This window comes from Myotis myotis, unplaced genomic scaffold (genome assembly GCF_014108235.1).
Source record: "Myotis myotis isolate mMyoMyo1 unplaced genomic scaffold, mMyoMyo1.p scaffold_m19_p_18, whole genome shotgun sequence".
Classification (NCBI taxonomy): domain Eukaryota; kingdom Metazoa; phylum Chordata; class Mammalia; order Chiroptera; family Vespertilionidae; genus Myotis; species Myotis myotis.
Window position 1 is genome coordinate 20,261,641 of NW_023416322.1, and position 16,822 is coordinate 20,278,462.

General features: G+C 53.0%; 2 protein-coding genes across 5 annotated transcripts in view; one reads left to right on the forward strand and one right to left on the reverse strand.

Moving 5' to 3' along the window:
* STX6 (syntaxin 6) overlaps window positions 1-16,822 on the forward strand; it is an 87,408-nt gene that overhangs the window by 40,607 nt on the left and 29,979 nt on the right. The gene's annotated exons all lie outside the window — the stretch shown is intronic.
* KIAA1614 (KIAA1614 ortholog) overlaps window positions 1-16,822 on the reverse strand; it is a 38,724-nt gene that overhangs the window by 4,390 nt on the left and 17,512 nt on the right. For 3 of the 4 annotated variants that reach the window (XM_036343166.1, XM_036343164.1, XM_036343165.1), the window contains 5 exons: window positions 13,758-13,904; window positions 7,529-9,051; window positions 5,521-5,647; window positions 3,588-3,843; window positions 575-702 (listed from right to left, as the gene is read on the reverse strand). In XM_036343166.1, the coding sequence (XP_036199059.1) occupies window positions 575-702; window positions 3,588-3,843; window positions 5,521-5,647; window positions 7,529-9,051; window positions 13,758-13,904 (2,181 nt within the window). The remainder of the gene's footprint in view (window positions 1-574; window positions 703-3,587; window positions 3,844-5,520; window positions 5,648-7,528; window positions 9,052-13,757; window positions 13,905-16,822) is intronic. The other variant, XR_004973264.1, reaches the window with a different exon arrangement.

The following is a 16,822-nucleotide window of genomic DNA, read 5'->3' on the forward strand; positions in this document are numbered from 1 at the left end:
CATCTTGAAGCTCCCCAGCCTGCTGCTGCACCAGAAGCCCCAGCCATGAGCAAAGTTTTTTAACCTTTTCAGGTACAGAGACTTCTCTGAGAACCTGATGAAAGCTGTAATTTTATATAAAATTTCCAGGAGTTAACGGACACCCTGAAGTCCCTCCATGGAACTCTAGGTAAGAGCAGCTAACCTAGAGGGTCACAGGTCAAGCGCCTTCTCCAGGCAGGGTCACAGGTCAGGGGCCTCTTTTGAGGTCTCTGTCTCTTTAATTTGATCTTTAACTGAACTAAGGTCGGTCTCTGGACATTCTGACTTCAAGATGTCATCAGACAGCAGAGAGATGGAGGAATCAAACCTTCCAACTCTACCCTTTCAGCACCCCACACCTTCTCAAAGCTCAACTGCACATGAGGTGTGGGTTCCAAGACTCCTGTGGCACCTGAGGCTCAGAGAACTGGCCTCTTTCTCTTAATGGGATCCCGTTCAGGGCCATGCTGCTGAGGCAAGAAGTTAGGCTTATGGTTCCATTGTCCATTCTTAGTGTGTCCTCTAGACCACTTGCCCACTTGCCCACTCTTACCTGCCAGGTTCACTGTGGTCCCCTGGCTCCCCTACCAGGTACAGGCTGGACCGGTCCACCTTGCCACTCAGCAAAGAATAGAGGTTCTGAAAGGAGGCAGCTTTCCGATGTTGGTGAGAGGGTGACACCTAGAGGTAAAGGTCCAATATTGCAGGTGAGAAAAGCCACCTGGCAAGGGGATGACAGAGACTTGACCCCAACCATGAACCTGAGGGGCCTCTTTCAAAGTAACAGGAGGAGTTTTGTCACTACTTCAAGCTGCTGCGCCATAATTTACTCAAGTAGATGGGTCTACACAGGTGATATGATCTGAAGCTTCCAGGTTTGGGGTTTTCTTGGCTGAAATAACAATTTAGTACTAAGACACTAATTACCACACCACTTATTAAGAAAATCTAATTTTCTTGTTAAAAAAAAAAGTAAAATCAAATTAATTATAGAATAACAAACATAACTTTAGAGTTAAAATGTTAGTGTTTTTGCGATTCTTTAGTATATCCCTTTTATGATCAGTTACATTTAAAATTTTTAATCTAAGTGTGCACCTTAAACCATCATGAATAAAAAGATGGCAAAGACAAAAGTCCCTTGAGGACTTTTCCCAGTGGTGGGTGTGGGGTGGGCACAGGTAAGTTAAAGGCCCTAAATGCAGTAGGAAGTGCTTGGTTGAAAGTGCAGATGATGTGCAGGGAAGCAGAAAGAGACTTCGTTTGGCTTAGGAGGCCTGGGGACACTTAGAGGAGCTGATCTCTGAGTGAGGCTTGAGGCAGGAACCCGTGAGGTGAATTCAGGGGTAGCGTGCTCCAGGGAGAAGAAACAGCAGGTACGAAGACATGGAGGGACGAGGGAAAACATGGTCGGTTCTGGGTCATACTCATGGTCTGGTGGTGAGGCTGCAGAGGTGATGGGAGGTGGGCTGGAGCAAGGGGCCAGCCCTGGAAGGACCTCGTATGGCCTGCTAGAGAGCCCCTGAGTGATGCTCATCTGAAGAGTTACAAAATCTGATCTGTGTTCTAGAAATCGACCCAGTGAGGAGCCCATTCGGAAGGTGGGGGGTAGGAATGGTAGGGAGAAGCAGACTTTAAAACAAATGTTACAGACATGTATTACATTTGGAATCCATGCTCTAGAGAAATAAGGCATATCATCAAGAAATTGAAGGGGGCGGGGATTTGTAGCTGGTTTATATCAGAGTTCAACGAGGCTTCCTGGGATAAGTCATGTTAACGCAGACCTGAAGGACAAGCAGGAGTTTCCTGAGGAGAGCCTTCCAGATGCAGGTTTAAAGGAAAGAGCCATAGTCAGTGGAGGATGTGGGAGTATCAGGAGGGGGCGGGTGAGAGAACAGGGCCGCTGCCCACTCAGGAGGGCAAAACGGAAAGCAAGCTGCTGCAGCATGCACCCACCCTCTCACCCCACACCCGGCGGCACAAGTCTAACAGGAAGTCGCTCGCCCTGAGCTATGTCCTGAATAGTTCTGGGTGAGAGATGGGTTCTTCTTTTATCCTCTTTTTCCAGTTCTTGTACATTTCTTTCTACTCCTCAGTCCGCCCTTTCTCACCAGCTTGCTCTCTCCCTTCCCACTCGGCTTAGATTGCTGACAGCACCTCTACTACACTGACATCATTGTCACTTCCCTAGAGGGCTTTACAGAGCTCTGAGGGCAACACACCAGGTGTCCTGGCTCAGATATACAGGGGACAGATCTAACTTCATGGGGAAAGTGAATTTCTGGAGCATGGTGTCACTCTCGGGTCCTCTTCTCAGCTTATATAAGGCTGTTTTGTTTCTGTTTTTGCCTTCCATTCATTCATCCAGCAAATACTTATTGAATGCCAACCACGTACCAGGTAGTGTTCCTGGAGCCAGACTGAAATGGAATTTTCATTCAGTCTGAAAATAAAAGACTCCAGTACAGCAAACCACAATCACCTGCTTCCTTCCACCCAGGGAGGGGAGCAGAGACTAGAAGAACAAACATAATACTGGAAACACCTGGAACAGAACAGGGTTTTCAGAAACATAGCTGAGTCAGTGAGCTGCTGTTGGTTTACCCTCCAGCACATGGGGAGGGACAATTCAGGCTGCCCTGCATCTACTCACTCACTGTGCATTATGTCTACGATAGTCACCATTGTACTGAATATTGGGAATATAAAGATCAACGGTGTTCCCTCAAAGAAGTCACACTCCAGTGAGGGGAGACAAACAAAAATCAATTAAAATACTATGTGCAAGTTCCACCAAAGAGGGTAGCCCAGAATGAGATAAAAACATAGAGTAAGGAAGGGTAGGAAGTGGCTTCCTGGAAGATGCAATGGCTGAAGTATCCTTGGATGAGAAGACATTAGCAGGTAGAGAAGGCAGGAGAAAAGAAACATGAAGGTTGAAAGTCAGACAGTGTGTGGCCTTCATGACAGAACTTCAAGGTCAAGGACAACTGGGCTGAGTGTTAGAAGGATAGTGATGAGAGATGAAAGCAGTCAGATCACAGAAACCCTCTGGCATTGTCAAGTGACCTGAGCTTTATCCTGAGAGTGGTAAGGGACCAATGGCCTGTATGAAGTGAGGGCATGGTAAGCCAGATTTGCATAGCAGAAGGACCTTTCTGGAAGCCAGTGGAGAAAGACAGACAGGAATGCCAGTCTGGAGGTCCTGGAGGTATCCAGGAAGTGATTTGTGCTAGACTAAGGGTCACTGTGGCCATGAAGAAGGTTCTAGAATGACCAGGCAGTAGACTCCAGGTCTTGGCAGCAGTGACAGAGTTGAAGGAGGGGGAGAGGAAGGCATCTAGGATGAGTCCATACTGGAAAGCCGGTGGGGGAGGGGAGATGCTGCTACCGTACTGCGTCCTGGGGACCCAAGTCTCAGAGATCAACTGTGGGGAGGCAGGAGCCTCCTTTTCTCCACCTTTGCCTCCTCAGCACTTCATTTCTCCTTTCACCTTTTGTTCCAATGGTGCCTACACCACCACCTGCTTCACACAGCCCTTGTCTGGGCCCTTCGGACTCACCAGATGCAGGGATTGTAACGATGGGGCTCTCTTCACTTTGGGGGTGCTGGTGTGTGAAGCCGGACCAGGTGCAGGGGGCTGCAGCTGCTCCACACTGCGGCTGCGGGACTTGCCCAACTTGGGCCGTGTGCCCTGGCCCAAGGCCAAGAAGAACTTTTTCAGCCCAAGGGTGGTGATGCTGCTGCTGGCTTTCTTGTTCCTGTCAGAAGGGGCAGCTGAGGGCGGGCCAGGTCCTGCACTGACCCCTGGTAGGTCTCTGAAATGCAAGGGTGGACATGAGGTTGGGGGGAGAGGGCTGTGGAAGCGAGGTGGGCTTCTCCTGAGGGTTCTGTGGGCCCCGGATGAGCCAGCACCACGCCTTGTGGAGGAAGAGACAGCCAGGCTGCAGAAAGAAAGGCTGAGTGGATCTTGCACGGTAGCTTTTAGAAAGGGCAGCTCAAACAGGACCCTTGGTTTCACACTCAACAGTGGGTTTACCCGATAGTTCATTCATTCATTTGCTCATTCACTATTTCCAAAGAACCTCTTCTAGGCCTCTCGTAGGCACTGGGACATGTGGCAAATGGCCTGGGTAAGTGAGAGTGATAAGCAGACAGACAAGGTTCTGACTCTTGGGAGCTTATAAACAGCAGATTAGGAAAAAAAGGAGAGACACCATCAGCGACTGCTGAGTAGGGTGAAGCAGAGAGAGACAGGGTGGCCAGGGAAGGCCTCTCTGAGGAGGTGACCTTTAAACTGAAAGTTGAATGGCAAGAAGTCAGTCCCACCAAGCCCAGAAATGAGAGCTCCAGGGAGAAAAAAGCTGGCAACAAAGCTCGAGGGCAGGAAGGGGGTCGGTGCACTCAAGAACATAGCGGGGCCAGGCCGTTAGGACGTGGATATCATCATGAGCAAGGGACAAGAAGCAGGTAAGGTCAGACAGGCAGATTACACTGACCACATAAACCAAGGCGAGAGGTTTGAATTCTACTCCAAGCTAAAGGAAAAACATGATGGGTTTTAAGTAAGAGAAATGACATCAATGAATTAAAGTTTTCAAAGCTACCTTTGACTCTTGTGTGGAGAAGGGACTAGAGGGGCAAGAAGGAAGGCAGAGAGCAGCAGGGCTGTTAGAGTTGCACAGAAAGAAGTAAGGCAGCTTAGACCAGGAGAAATGCAACACGGGTGGGCCTGGGGCTGGAGAGGACCGGCCAGTGGGTTGGATTCGGAAAGAAGGAAAATGGGGCAGCTCAGAGGATGCCCAGCTGTGGGTGTGAGCACTGTGGAGTGGTTCTGTGTTTGTGGGGAAGAGGCCCTGGGGGAAGCGGTTTTGGTTGGGGTGATCAACAATTCAGCGAGGCTCTCAGACACCCTGGTGGACATGTCAGGGAAAACTGGATGCACAGGTGTGGCGTTTGGGCGCACACAGGGCTGGAGATGGAGACTGGCTTTCAGTGGCACGTGAAGCCTTGGGTCATATGTCACCATGAATGATGCATAGCAGAGAAGAGGTGGCCCTGGCTAGAGGATGGCTCCCCAGAACAAGGACTCAGACATCACGCTAAAGAGAATGGCAATGTGAATGCTGAGCTCTTTCCTCAGCATCTGGTTGTCTCCAAGCCCAGGGCGAGGAACAAGTCCTCTCAGACAGGCTGTCCCAACCTGGGGCACCTTGAGGGCTGAGACTGGCTGGCCAGCTGTGCCTAGCACAGCACCTGGAGCTTGAGGCCATTCAGTGAATGTTTGGTGAATACATAATCAAGCACATTAGGTTGGAAATGTTTGGGAGAGAAGGATTGGGGTGCCATGGTTAGATGTAAGTCTGGGAACCCGCCAAGGACTTGGGAGCAGTGAGGTCAGTCATGCTACCACTCCAGGGGGGCTCTTTCTTCACTTAGCACCTCCCACCCCCCACCTCCTACGGGCAGGGCTCACTCTTGCTCCTGTCACTCACTGGGATGACACAAGCCCTTCAGAACTTGACTCTGTCCTCTGCAGGCCTTCCTCTGGTTCCTGGCTGGACTCTGGCTCCTCTAAAGCCAGGGAGAAGGTGACACCCATGGAGCTGACGGTGCCAACACCTGTGGAGGTGAGAAAGTCATGGATTCCTCCTGCAACAACCACAGCATCCCTCCCATGTCACTGACCCATCCCACAAGGGAGGGGACAGTCCCAACCCAGAGGCAGGAGAGCCGGAGAAAGCTGGAGAGAGGCAGTGGTGAGACCCACAAAACAGGGACAGGGCTTTACTTACTGCTGTTACCCCATTTCCCCCAGCACAATACTGGTGCACAGTAGCTGATTAATTAATGCCTGTTAAATGAAGGGACTGTTTGTGGTAAGTCATGTCCCTCTTATATCAAGAGACATAGTTGAGAGCAGGGGAATATTTTGTATTCCTGAGGCATCTGGAATGTGCTGGGCAATGAGTTAGCCCCTCCCCAGAGATTATTTCATGGGTTCCTAGGAGACAGGGTCTATGATTACCCTCAGATTACAGTGGAGGAGCCTGGAGTGTAAAGGGGTCCAGTGACATGCCCAGGACCTCCTGGCTAATGAGAAGAGGAGCCTCACCTGGGCCTCTGCTCCAGGCCCCAAGGAGGTGAAGATCGGCTGCCCAAAAAGGTCAGCAGTTCTCAGAATAGAAGATCCACAGGAAGTGGTTAAGGGCAGCCAGCCTAGAGCCCACCAGGGAAGGAAACCACACCTTAGTTCAAGGAGGGGCCTGCTTCCTCCAGGTTCATGTGAGCAAGGGAGGGAGAGGGAAAGTGTATCTCTGTGTGCAGGGGAGGGGTGGCCAGCACACAGGGTGGGGAGAGTCTTGGCATCCACATCCTCAGTAAGGTCAGTATGGCCTGTCGTCTGTCTGCCCTCTCCTCCTCCACTGTGTCCAAGCCTTCAATCCCTCCTGAGCCAGCCCAGCCCCAGGGCTGCCAGAGCTGTGGGCACATTAAAGCAGGCTGTGTGGGGTGGGCGTGTGTCTCCTGCCTAAAGGAACTGGCTGAGGTGCTCACCTTAGCTCACAACATCAGGGATCAGAGCTAAGGCTGCTGATGCCCAGGTTTGCCCACATTATGTGGACCCCTTCCAAGGGCAGAGGTGATATCCTACATCCTTTGCCTGCTGAAACACACCAGTCTGTCCAGCAGGGCCAGGGGTCTGGGGGGGCGGGGGCCTCAGGTGCCAGAGAGCAAACCCAGAATTCCTTGTAAGAGCTTTGCCTACTGGTCACTGTGTCCTCTGGACCAGCGGTTGCCAAACTTTCAGACCTCTGTGGACCACTGGTTGGCAATCGCTGCTCCAAAGGTTTCCTTAAACCAGCAGTCGCCAACCTTTCGGACTTCACAGACCACAAGTGGTCCATGGACCACTGGTGGGCGACCGCTGCTCTAGACAGCATGTCTGTGCCTGGCCACGGAAGGTCTCAAGGGCAGGACTGCTGCTGAATTAATTCACTTATTGCATTTATTCCCCTCAGTGCCTAGAACAGTGCCTGGCATGTAACAGGTGCTCAAACAATACTGAATGAATGAAATGAAGACACTGAAGGGGCATTTTAGCACTTACTACTCTAAGCAAATGGTCAATCCTAGAGCTGCTGCCTCTCCTAGCTCTGCTGATGGTACAATTTCCTTGCAGCCCAGGCCACCAGGAGCCGCTTAGCTTGGACCTTCTATACACCCCTCAGGATTCCCAGAGGTCAGAGGCTTCAGCACCACTTTCCCATGCTCTGCCTCCTCAGGGGAGTTGTTAACCCGCCTCCAGGCTGATGCTGAACCCTACACCCAGCCCACAGACCCTGCTAGCTTCCCTGACACCTGCCATTGATCAGGGGGCTCCACGGGGCTGCTAGGAATGGTGTGTGGCCGTGTAACTTATGAAGATGAGCAGTAAGAGAAGGATGTGTGAGACCACAGACTTGGCTTCAGCTCTAGGACTGCCCCAGACTGGGGCCACCTTACCACCTCTGCAGTTCTCCAGGGGTGCCTCTGGCTCCTGGCTGCTGGTGCCCTTCTCCACCCTGCCCTCGAGGACAGCGCCCCCCGAGGACCCAGGCACACTGTTGTTGCAGTTGTTGGTGGAGAGGCCCAGCAGTGGGTACCCGCTGTGGTGGCTGCAGGGCTGTGTCTGTGGGGGGCTGAGCTCACAGGTCCTGGGAACTACACTTCCTGAAGGAGGCCGGGGGGTGCCAGCAGATTCTCCCCGGTCACCAGGCCTGCGGGGTGCCTTCCTGTGAGGCCCAGGTGAAGTGGTTTTCCTGGAAGAAGGAGGAGTTGGCACCCAGCCTTCCCAGGAAAGGGAAGCCGTTGGCTGCTGGGCCTGGTGTGGGGCAGAGGGCTCTGCATGGCTCTGTTGCAGGGGGATGGTTTCCAGAGATTGGTGGCTTCCCATAACCTGGTCTTGTCTGCCTGGCCCCAAGGGTGCCAGCTTCACGAAGGAGGCTGGGGCACAGGCCTTCCGGCACAGAGCCGAGGAATCCACAGAGGGAGCCCAGTGGTTTCCTGGTCGCAACTCCCCCTGGGGCCCCAGGGGGGCCCCCTCAGGTTCCTGCCCAGGAGGCTTGGAGTAAGGGTTTTCTCTGGGGAACAGAGTCCCCTCGGGTGTGTGTCCTCTGCCTTCTTTCACTGCATCTGAAACCTCCAGGAGATCAACCCCAGGCAGGTTGTGCGGGGCCAGAGGGCTCTCCGGTGGTTCCCTTTCAGCCTTCCGGCACCACCTGTGGCCTCCACGAGGCCTGGAGCCCCGCAGTCGGGGGCCGCGGGCTCTGGGGGGCTGAGAGGTCCCGGCCTCTTCGCTGTCGGTCCTGCAGCTGTCGGAGGTGTCCGTGCTGTCCAGGGCGGAGTCCACCTCCTCGGGGCGCACAGAGTCTCCCATACCTATCTCCCGGATCCGTTCGGTGCGGGGCCCTTGCTCGGCGGGGAGCAGCCTGAAGGGGGCGCTCAAGCCCCAAGAGCTAAGGGGCTCTGCCAACCCTCCCTCCAGCCCACAGGCAGTCCCGTGCTCCTGGAGGAGCTGGGGGTCCCGGGCTGCCTTCCCAAGGGCAGGGCGTAGATCCTCGATGCAACTGCCACAGGCTCGGCAGGTCCTCTCGATGCCCCGTGTGGGCGGCCGCTCCGGGAAGGCTCTCCGGTCCAGGTGGCCCACAAGCCTGTGCAGAGTCCGTTCACTTGCGTCCCTGCGCACGAGGCCTCCGGCGATGTAGTCTGCGAGCTCTGGCTTGGAGCGCAGGGGGCCCTGCTCGGCCATCTGCAGCGCAGGACTCAGCACCTGGCGCTGGCGCTGCTGCAGCCGCTCCAGGTAGCGGGACTCGGCCTCCCGGGCAGACTTGTCCTCAAAGCGGACATGGGACGGGGAGGGGCCCCGCTTCGGCCACTGCCCGCTGCTGGACTCCCCGCTGGAGGAGTCGCTCGTGCTCCCGTTGTGGCGGTTGTCTCTGCAGGCAAAGGGCATCCTCCGGTCCAGGGCTGGGTTTCTCCTGCCATCCCTGATGGGGAGACAGAAGCAAGGCCACAGAAGTGAGGAGGAAGGTAGCCTAGGGTGCTCCGTGGTAACCACAACCCCAAAGTTACCCCAAATCAGGTTCCTGGGGAGTCAGGCAGCAAACCAGAGTAGCTCACAAGCCCATCCAGAGCCGGAGACATGGCGCTAAAGAGGATCAACAGGACCTTCTTTATTGTGCATTTCCCTCTATTGCCAGCTCAGCCTGAGTTAAGATGAAACTTTAGGATTGTATAGGAAGATGACACCAAAGTCTTCCAGCGTGGCATGCGTGATGTGCGTTTGTGCGTGTGCACACACACGCGTGTGCACACAGGAGTACATGAGCCTGGCCACCATGGCATCTGGCAGTGATGACTTGTGGCAGTACCGTATTTGCTATAAAGAGTTAATGGGAAGAGTACATTTTAAGTCTCTACAGAGACTGTGTGGGACCAGAAGTTAGGGTTTCTTGCTCTCCCTCTGGGTTCCCAATCATCTTGCTTAGACAAAATTTAGACAGAGCGACATTGATGCTCCAGATGCTCCCTCTGTCTGTTCCCACACCCCTTCCCTGTACCTGTCCCACCTCAGCTCCTCAAGCACACTCATCCTGAAAAGCTGTGATGAGAATTACCGTGCTAGGAAAGGTCTCCGCATTCTGTTACCAACCTGTGCTCTGGGAGACACTGTGCCTGGTGGTCAAGTCAGATCTCACACCAGGGCGCCCTGGAGCAGGTTACCAGACTTTCAGACCACTATGCAAATGGACCCATTTTTCTGTCAGGGGCCAGGTAAGTACCATACTTCTCCCTCCCTGAGGACCCACCTACACCTGGATCACTTTAGGCTGTCAGGACCTGAGGAAGGGGCTATGGGACAATCACATCTAAAAAGGGATCCAGGTCCTGCCAGCCACATCACTGACCTTAACTTTTATTTTTTAAAATAAATTTTATTGATTTCAGAGGGAGAGAGAAATAGAAACATCAATGATGAGAATCATTCATCAGCTGCCTCCTACATGCCCCACACTGGGGATCAAGCCTGCACCCTGGGCATGTACCCTGACTGGGAATTGAACCTTAACCTCCTGGCTCATGGGTTGATGCTCAACCACTGAGCCATGCTGGTCGGGCTGACCTTAACGTTTAATACAAGATGGTGAACTGAGTCACCCTGGAATTTATGCCAAAGGTAGAAGTACTATTTTTGTTCCCAAAGGAGAACTGAAGGAGAGCTTAATCACATGAGGCACCTTCAACTCAAGTATTAAAACCCAGAGGCCTCCACCAGCAGTGCTGGGACAGTGCAGAAAGGTGCCAGGAGGATTTGGAAGACAAGTGCAGAGCAAACAAGGCACTTCGGCAGCGAGCAAATCCCACCCTGTTAAGCTTCTCAGCCAGCAGATACCTCAGTATGCATCCTCGGAGAGTACTCTGTCAGGCTCAGAACCTGGGCTGAATGGCCTATGGGAAGGATGGGAAGGCCACCTTCTAGAGCCCACTTCCTGTAACAATGCTGTCCTAACTACACACTCAATACATCCCACTCAAGCTCTACAGTTTGAACACAGCCACTTTCTGACACAAGACAATGGCACTTATGGTGTCACCTCCCAGGTCCTGCATCTTGCTGACATGTTTACCCTCCTGAGATTAGACCACCAGGCTAGGTGTATCTGTCCCCCAAACGGCAAGAGCGTGTATTTCCAGGAGCTGCTTGATATCAACGCTGATGTGTTTCCTCTGGGCTGGCGGGGTATAGGGAGGCTCCTGCATCTAACCCAGGCCCAGGGCCTACGTGGCATCTCTATGTTAACTCAGCACGGCTCTCCAGGATGATCTGACCAGCATAACCTTTAAGAGCATCTGTACCAAGCCATCTGGCGCTGATTTTCAGCTCTACCCTCTGAGGATTCACCAGTGCTGCCAAGTCAAAGTAATTCCTTTCTGGACACAGCAGCTGCTAAAGTGGGTCGCCTTGCTTTCTGATAGCATTTCTACAGCCAGGGGACAGGCTGGCAGAGGGGAACCTACTTAAGGTCAGTGAATGGGTTTATGTGAGCTGCTGACACGATTCAGGGAAGAGGAAGCATACAAGAGTACATTTACGTAGTGAAGTATATTTTGCAAATAGACTGGCCTATGTGAGGCTACCCAATCCAACCTATATACCTGTGGAAAGTGAAACAGGAGGGTTCCATGGAAGTCGAAGGCTCTGGGCCCCATATACATGCAGAGAACAGTTAGGTTGCTTCAGAGAAGCCATGCCCATTCATAACTAGTGCTCTCCAGCCAGAGGAAGACAAGGCACAAAATGTGTAAATAAAAGGGTAGCCTGTTTGGCACCTGTTGCCAGGGTATGGGTTCTCCTGAGCCCCTCTCCGAAGGGCCACACTGACACTGAGCACAGAGGCAGGCCACAGCCCTCGGCTCATGCTGGAGTTATCTCAATGGTGCTGTGAAGGTCCTCGCCCTTTCATGATTGGGCTCAGCATCCTCCATCAAAGAGCATGTGGTGCAGTTCCACTGAGAAGCCTCATTTCCTCTAGTGCCACGTGGTGATGAAAACTGGCAGGCCCAGCACGCCCACCATGCCACGGAAGCCACAGGCCTTATCGACCACAGAGAGGGTTCTGCTCAGGCCTGGTGCAATCTGCCATGGGCTGGCCGTCTCATCTCAGGCCCAGAACTCCACATGTAAGTGGTTCTTTGCAGTGCACCATACATGGAACAGTCCCAATGATGGTGATAGGGTGTGACTCAGGGAGCAGCCACATATGTGAAGTGCTGGTCTGAATTTCCTTGAACTTGTTTCTTTCCCATCTCTCCATCCTTGATGCACTCAGGCTCACCCACAGCTTCAGCATCATGAAAACAGGGTAATACCCAAATCTGCAGTTCTGACCTCTCTCCTCCTCTACAGATCCCATATCCAACTGCCTGATAAGGGTCTCTAGTGGGTGTTCCAGGGGTAACTCCCTTCCAAGCCTGGCCCTGCACCCAGGCCTCACCCCTTGCATAAGGTCCCATCGAACCTTTAGACCCCAAGTCAGAACCCTGGGCTCCATCCTGGATGCCTCCCCTCTCCTACTTCCTACATCTAGTTAATTACTAGATGTAATTAAAAGGGGTAGTCCCCCCTTTTCTGTGTATTCGCTTTCTGTGGTCTCAGTTACCTGCGGTCAACAGCTGTCAGAAAATATTAAGTGGAAAATTCCAGAAATAAAGAATTCATAAGTTTTCAATTGCATGCCATTCTCAGCTATGTGATGAAATCTTGCACTGTCCCACACCATCCCACAGGGACATGAATCATCCCTTTGTTTAGTGTGTCTCCACACTGTATATGCTCTCCGCCCATTAGTCACTTAGTAGCTCTCTCAGTTATCAGATCAACTGTGTGGTATCGCAGTGCTTGTGTTCAAGTAGCTCTTATTTTACCTAATAATGGCCCCAAAGAGCAATCGCAGTGATGTTGACAATTCGGATATGCCAAAGCGAAGCTATAATGTGCTTCCTTTAAGTGAAAAGGTATGAATGTAGAGGAAAAACATAGAGTATATAGGGTTTATTACTATCTCTAGTTTCAGGCACCCATTGCGGGTCTTGGAACATATCCCCCAGTGGAGAAGTGGAGACCACTCTAAGTTACTTTCCAGAGGTAACACTCACAGAGTACTCACTATGTGCTAGGAGCTATTCTAAACACTTTACATGTATTTATTAACTCATATAACCCTCACAACAACTCTGTAACATAGGCACTATTATAATCCCCATTTTGCAGATGAGGAAACTGAGGCACTGAGACTTCCCCAAAGACACACAGCTAAAAAGAGGCAGAGCCAAAATTCAACCCAGTGGTCTGGTTCCAGAGTCTTCTAGCCACTTTCTCTGCCGCCTCATTAAAGCTGCTTCCTTCTGGCTCTCAGTAATCTCTTGTCTCCAAACCCTCCTCCCTATCACATTGCACCAGGAGCGTGGTGCAGTCTCCTCACTGCCCCCGGAACCCCAGATCCAACACATCTTTGCAGCCAGGACCGCTTTACTGAATCACAAACGTGATCATGCTACTCACCTGCTTAAAACCCTTTGTGATGCCTCACTGTTATGAGAGACATGCAAACTGTTCAGCAGTCCTGGGGGCTTCCATGACTGGCCTGCGCGGAGCTCTCTGGCCTTCACACCATGCACCCAACAGGTCCTCAGGCTCCAGCCTGGCCAAACTCCTGAGCACAGGGCTTCTGCTTGTGATTTCTGCCCTGGGATGCTCACCCCTGCCTCCCTCATCTGTCCAGTGAATATTCAGTCTCCTTCAAGCCCCAACTTAGAAACCGCCTCCTCTTGAGCCTCCCAGTCCTCCCCAGGTGAAGGTACAGATTTCCTGCCCCGCACGCACGTCTTTCCTACACCACGATCCACAGAATTGTATTGATCCCTTTGCCTGCCTTTCTCCCTGGAGACAGTGACTTCTGTCCCTCCAGGGAGCTCGGATTATGTTTTATTCATCTTCATATCCTCAATGCTTAACACTCTAGGCCCTCAGTAAAAGTATGTTGACCAACTAAATGAATTAAAGCAAACACTCGATAAGGGACACACACACACACACACACACACACACACACACACACACACACACAGGAGGAGTGAGCAGAGGTATTTTGGCGAGGTCCCATCTCTTTTCCCTGGCCCAGGCCCCACTCACCGGCCACCCTGGTCAATGGTGGGCATGATATCATGGCTGGCACGGAGGGGCCGGGTCCTGGCCTTCATGCGGGCTCGCTGCAGCAGGTGCTTGGCTTCCTCATGCCTGGGGCTCCTCAGCACGGGCTCCGGCTTGGGGCCAAAGGTCCTGCAGGGTGGCACACAGGCAGGAGCAAGTGGGGGGGGGGGATTAGAAGAAAATAACACGGATTAGGAGGGCTTTAACAGTATCTGGCACGGCTATGCCAGGAAAACCCTGCATGGGCCGCCTTCCTTGTCCAACTCCCACAGAAGGCCCTGAGCTCCTCCGGACAGGGCTGCAGAGCTGGCCCGCCTTGGACATCTGCTCAGGGACCAGAGGCAGAGACCCCAGGAGGATCTAGAAAAGGATAGAGGAGTCTCCAGATTATTTTATTGTTCCTTCCCCGGCAGACAGCAGGAGTTTCATGGCTGGGGGAGGGAGAGAAAAGGGCCTCGGTTGTTGGGTTGGGCCTGTGCCCAGCCAGATGGTCTTTACACGCATCATCTCCCCCTCTCCTTCTGTCTCTTTGCACCCACACATACCCTCTCAAGCTCCCGAGCACCACCATGAGCTCCCCCCACAGGCACAACGACTCAGGGCTCTGCCCATTGCAGCTCTGCTCTTTGGAGAAGTGACATTTTTATAGGTCCTGCTGTTTTCCTGCCTCAGTCCCAATCCAGACCCATCAGGCATCCGTTGAGGGCTGGGAGAAATTAAGCTGGACCCATACCAAGTTGGCAAATGGCTTGATTTTCATAATTATAAGGGTCCTCACCAGCCCTCATCACCTACACATTGTGCTGCCTCCCCAGCCAGTCCAGAGCTGCAGAAAATGACAGCAGCCCTTTTTCAACGCTGTCTTGCAGACAGTGACATACAGCCGGCGCCAGGTTACAGCAGTAACAGCATCCCCACAGCCTCCCGCTGATAAGATGTTTCTCTCCACAGAGCTCACGCTCCCAGCCAGGCCGGCCGAAGGCAGGTGTTCACTCCGTTTGACAGATGAGGGTGTTCCGGAGCAGAGAGGCACACTTGGCACATTGCTCAAGGTCGAACATCAGTTGAGAGCAGAGCAGACAATAGCCAGCCCCACTGCCTCCAGCATCCTTCCCATATCCTCTGTCCCCTCTCCTTCCTGGGTCCCAGGACAGGCTGAGGGTGTTTGTGGCTAGAATCAGACATGCTCTTTGATGTGACTTCAGCATCCCCCGTGGCTGCCCCTGTCCTCACCAGGGAGGTCCGAAGGAGGCGGCTCAGGCAGCGAGAGGCTCAGCAGAGCCTAGTCCTCTGCCTACCCCATTCTTTCCCACCGTATGTAACCTGGAGAAACAGGCCTTGTGCTGATAGGGAGAAGGTGCCAAGTAGTTTCCTAGATGACAGGTGACAGATCTGTGAGTGGCATAACTCTGAAGCCCTCTTGGGGCATCCTGAGATAAGCTCTGGGCAGTCTAGGATTTTTTCCTTTTTCCCTCCTTCCCTCCTTTCTTTCTTTCTTTTTTTCTCCTTCCTTCCTTCCTTCCTTCCTTCCTTCCTTCCTTCCTTCCTTCCTTCCTTCCTTCTTCCTTCCTTTTCTTTTCTTTCTTTCTTTCTTTCTTTCTTTCTTTCTTTCTTTCTTTCTTTCTTTCTTCCTTCCTTCCTTCCTTCCTTCCTTCCTTCCTTCCTTCCTTCCTTCCTTCTTCTTTTCTTTCTTTTTCTTATTATTTGTGCCTAACCCTGCTTTGAGGCCCAAGAAAACAAAAAGTGCTGCTAGTATAAAGGCACCATCTGTGCCTATGAACCCTGGCAGGACCCAGGCACAGTTTTGGAACCAGAAGGGTTGACTAGAGTGATGTGCAAGTGAATCTCCAGGCCTGCTGCCCTGCGCAGCCTCTTTTGGCAGGAGAGGCCTCCCTTTGCACAGCTTCCCGAGCAGGCAGCTCCTCCAACACACTGCTGAGAGCAGCTCTGCTCCCTGGGGCTCCTGCTCCGACAGCAGAGATAATGAGGTTACCAGCCCGGAGAGCCGCCCCTGCAGCTGCGGGCCTCTGGCTGCCAGCCTGCGCACTCGGAACCTTCCGGTGACAGCTGCGTTTCCCTGGCTGTCGGGGGGCATTTGTCACAAGACCTGGTGGGCAGGCAGGAGGGCCCCAGGCAGCTGGCCAGATGCTGCCAAGATCGGCCTTGCCCCAGGTTTCTAAGCCATTTCCCAGCTTTGCTATTTCCTTTCTGTCCCTCAAATTGGAGCGGTTGATTTTTCCCCCTCATCAGCTGCCCTGCTTCGGTTCCTGACACACAAAGCTGTTTTTCCCACTGATTAGAAAAACGGCTTTTGGGGCGCCTGGAGGCATCCATGCAGTAACAAACTGAGAAGGGGGAGAGTGGCAGTCACCTTCACAGATGGCAGCCAATGTTAGCAGGGGAGGCAATTCCTAGTCATGGTACACCCTGGAGAGGGCAGGCACTGCCCAGCCCTTGGAGGGAAGGTGGTATTTCTCCCATGACAGGGGGCATGGGAGATGGTGAGGGATGGTGAGCTTGCCCCAGTCTAACTGCCCACCTCCTATGGCCGCATCATACTGGACCACTACAGGGGTGCCAACCCCAGCAGACAGGCAGGCTCAGACTCTTCCATCTGAGGAAGCCCTTCCAGTCTACTCTGACCTTGGCTTCTGCCAAGGGCACACAGCCCTGGAGCCAAACCCTTCCCATCATGAACTGTCACCCACAACCCCAGCTCTCACAATTCTGGGAAGTGTCCTGAAAGGGCTGGGCAGCTAGAACATGGCTAGGTAAAGGCAATTCCACCTGAGAATAGACGGCTTTGGCCACCTTCCTGAACCCCTGCACACTGGGGCTCGTTTGCTCAGGGGGGAGGGCACAGGGATCAAGTGGCTGAGTGCTTTTCCTCCCTGGGCCTCAGTTTCCCCATCTGTAAACAGCAGGCATATAATAGGGGAGAGGACTCACGACCCTGTGAGTCTGTGTCTTTGGCTAGGGAGTCTAGTGCACCCCAAAGTGGGGTGGGGAGACTCTGACATTCTCCCTGTGGGGTTCACACCACTGAT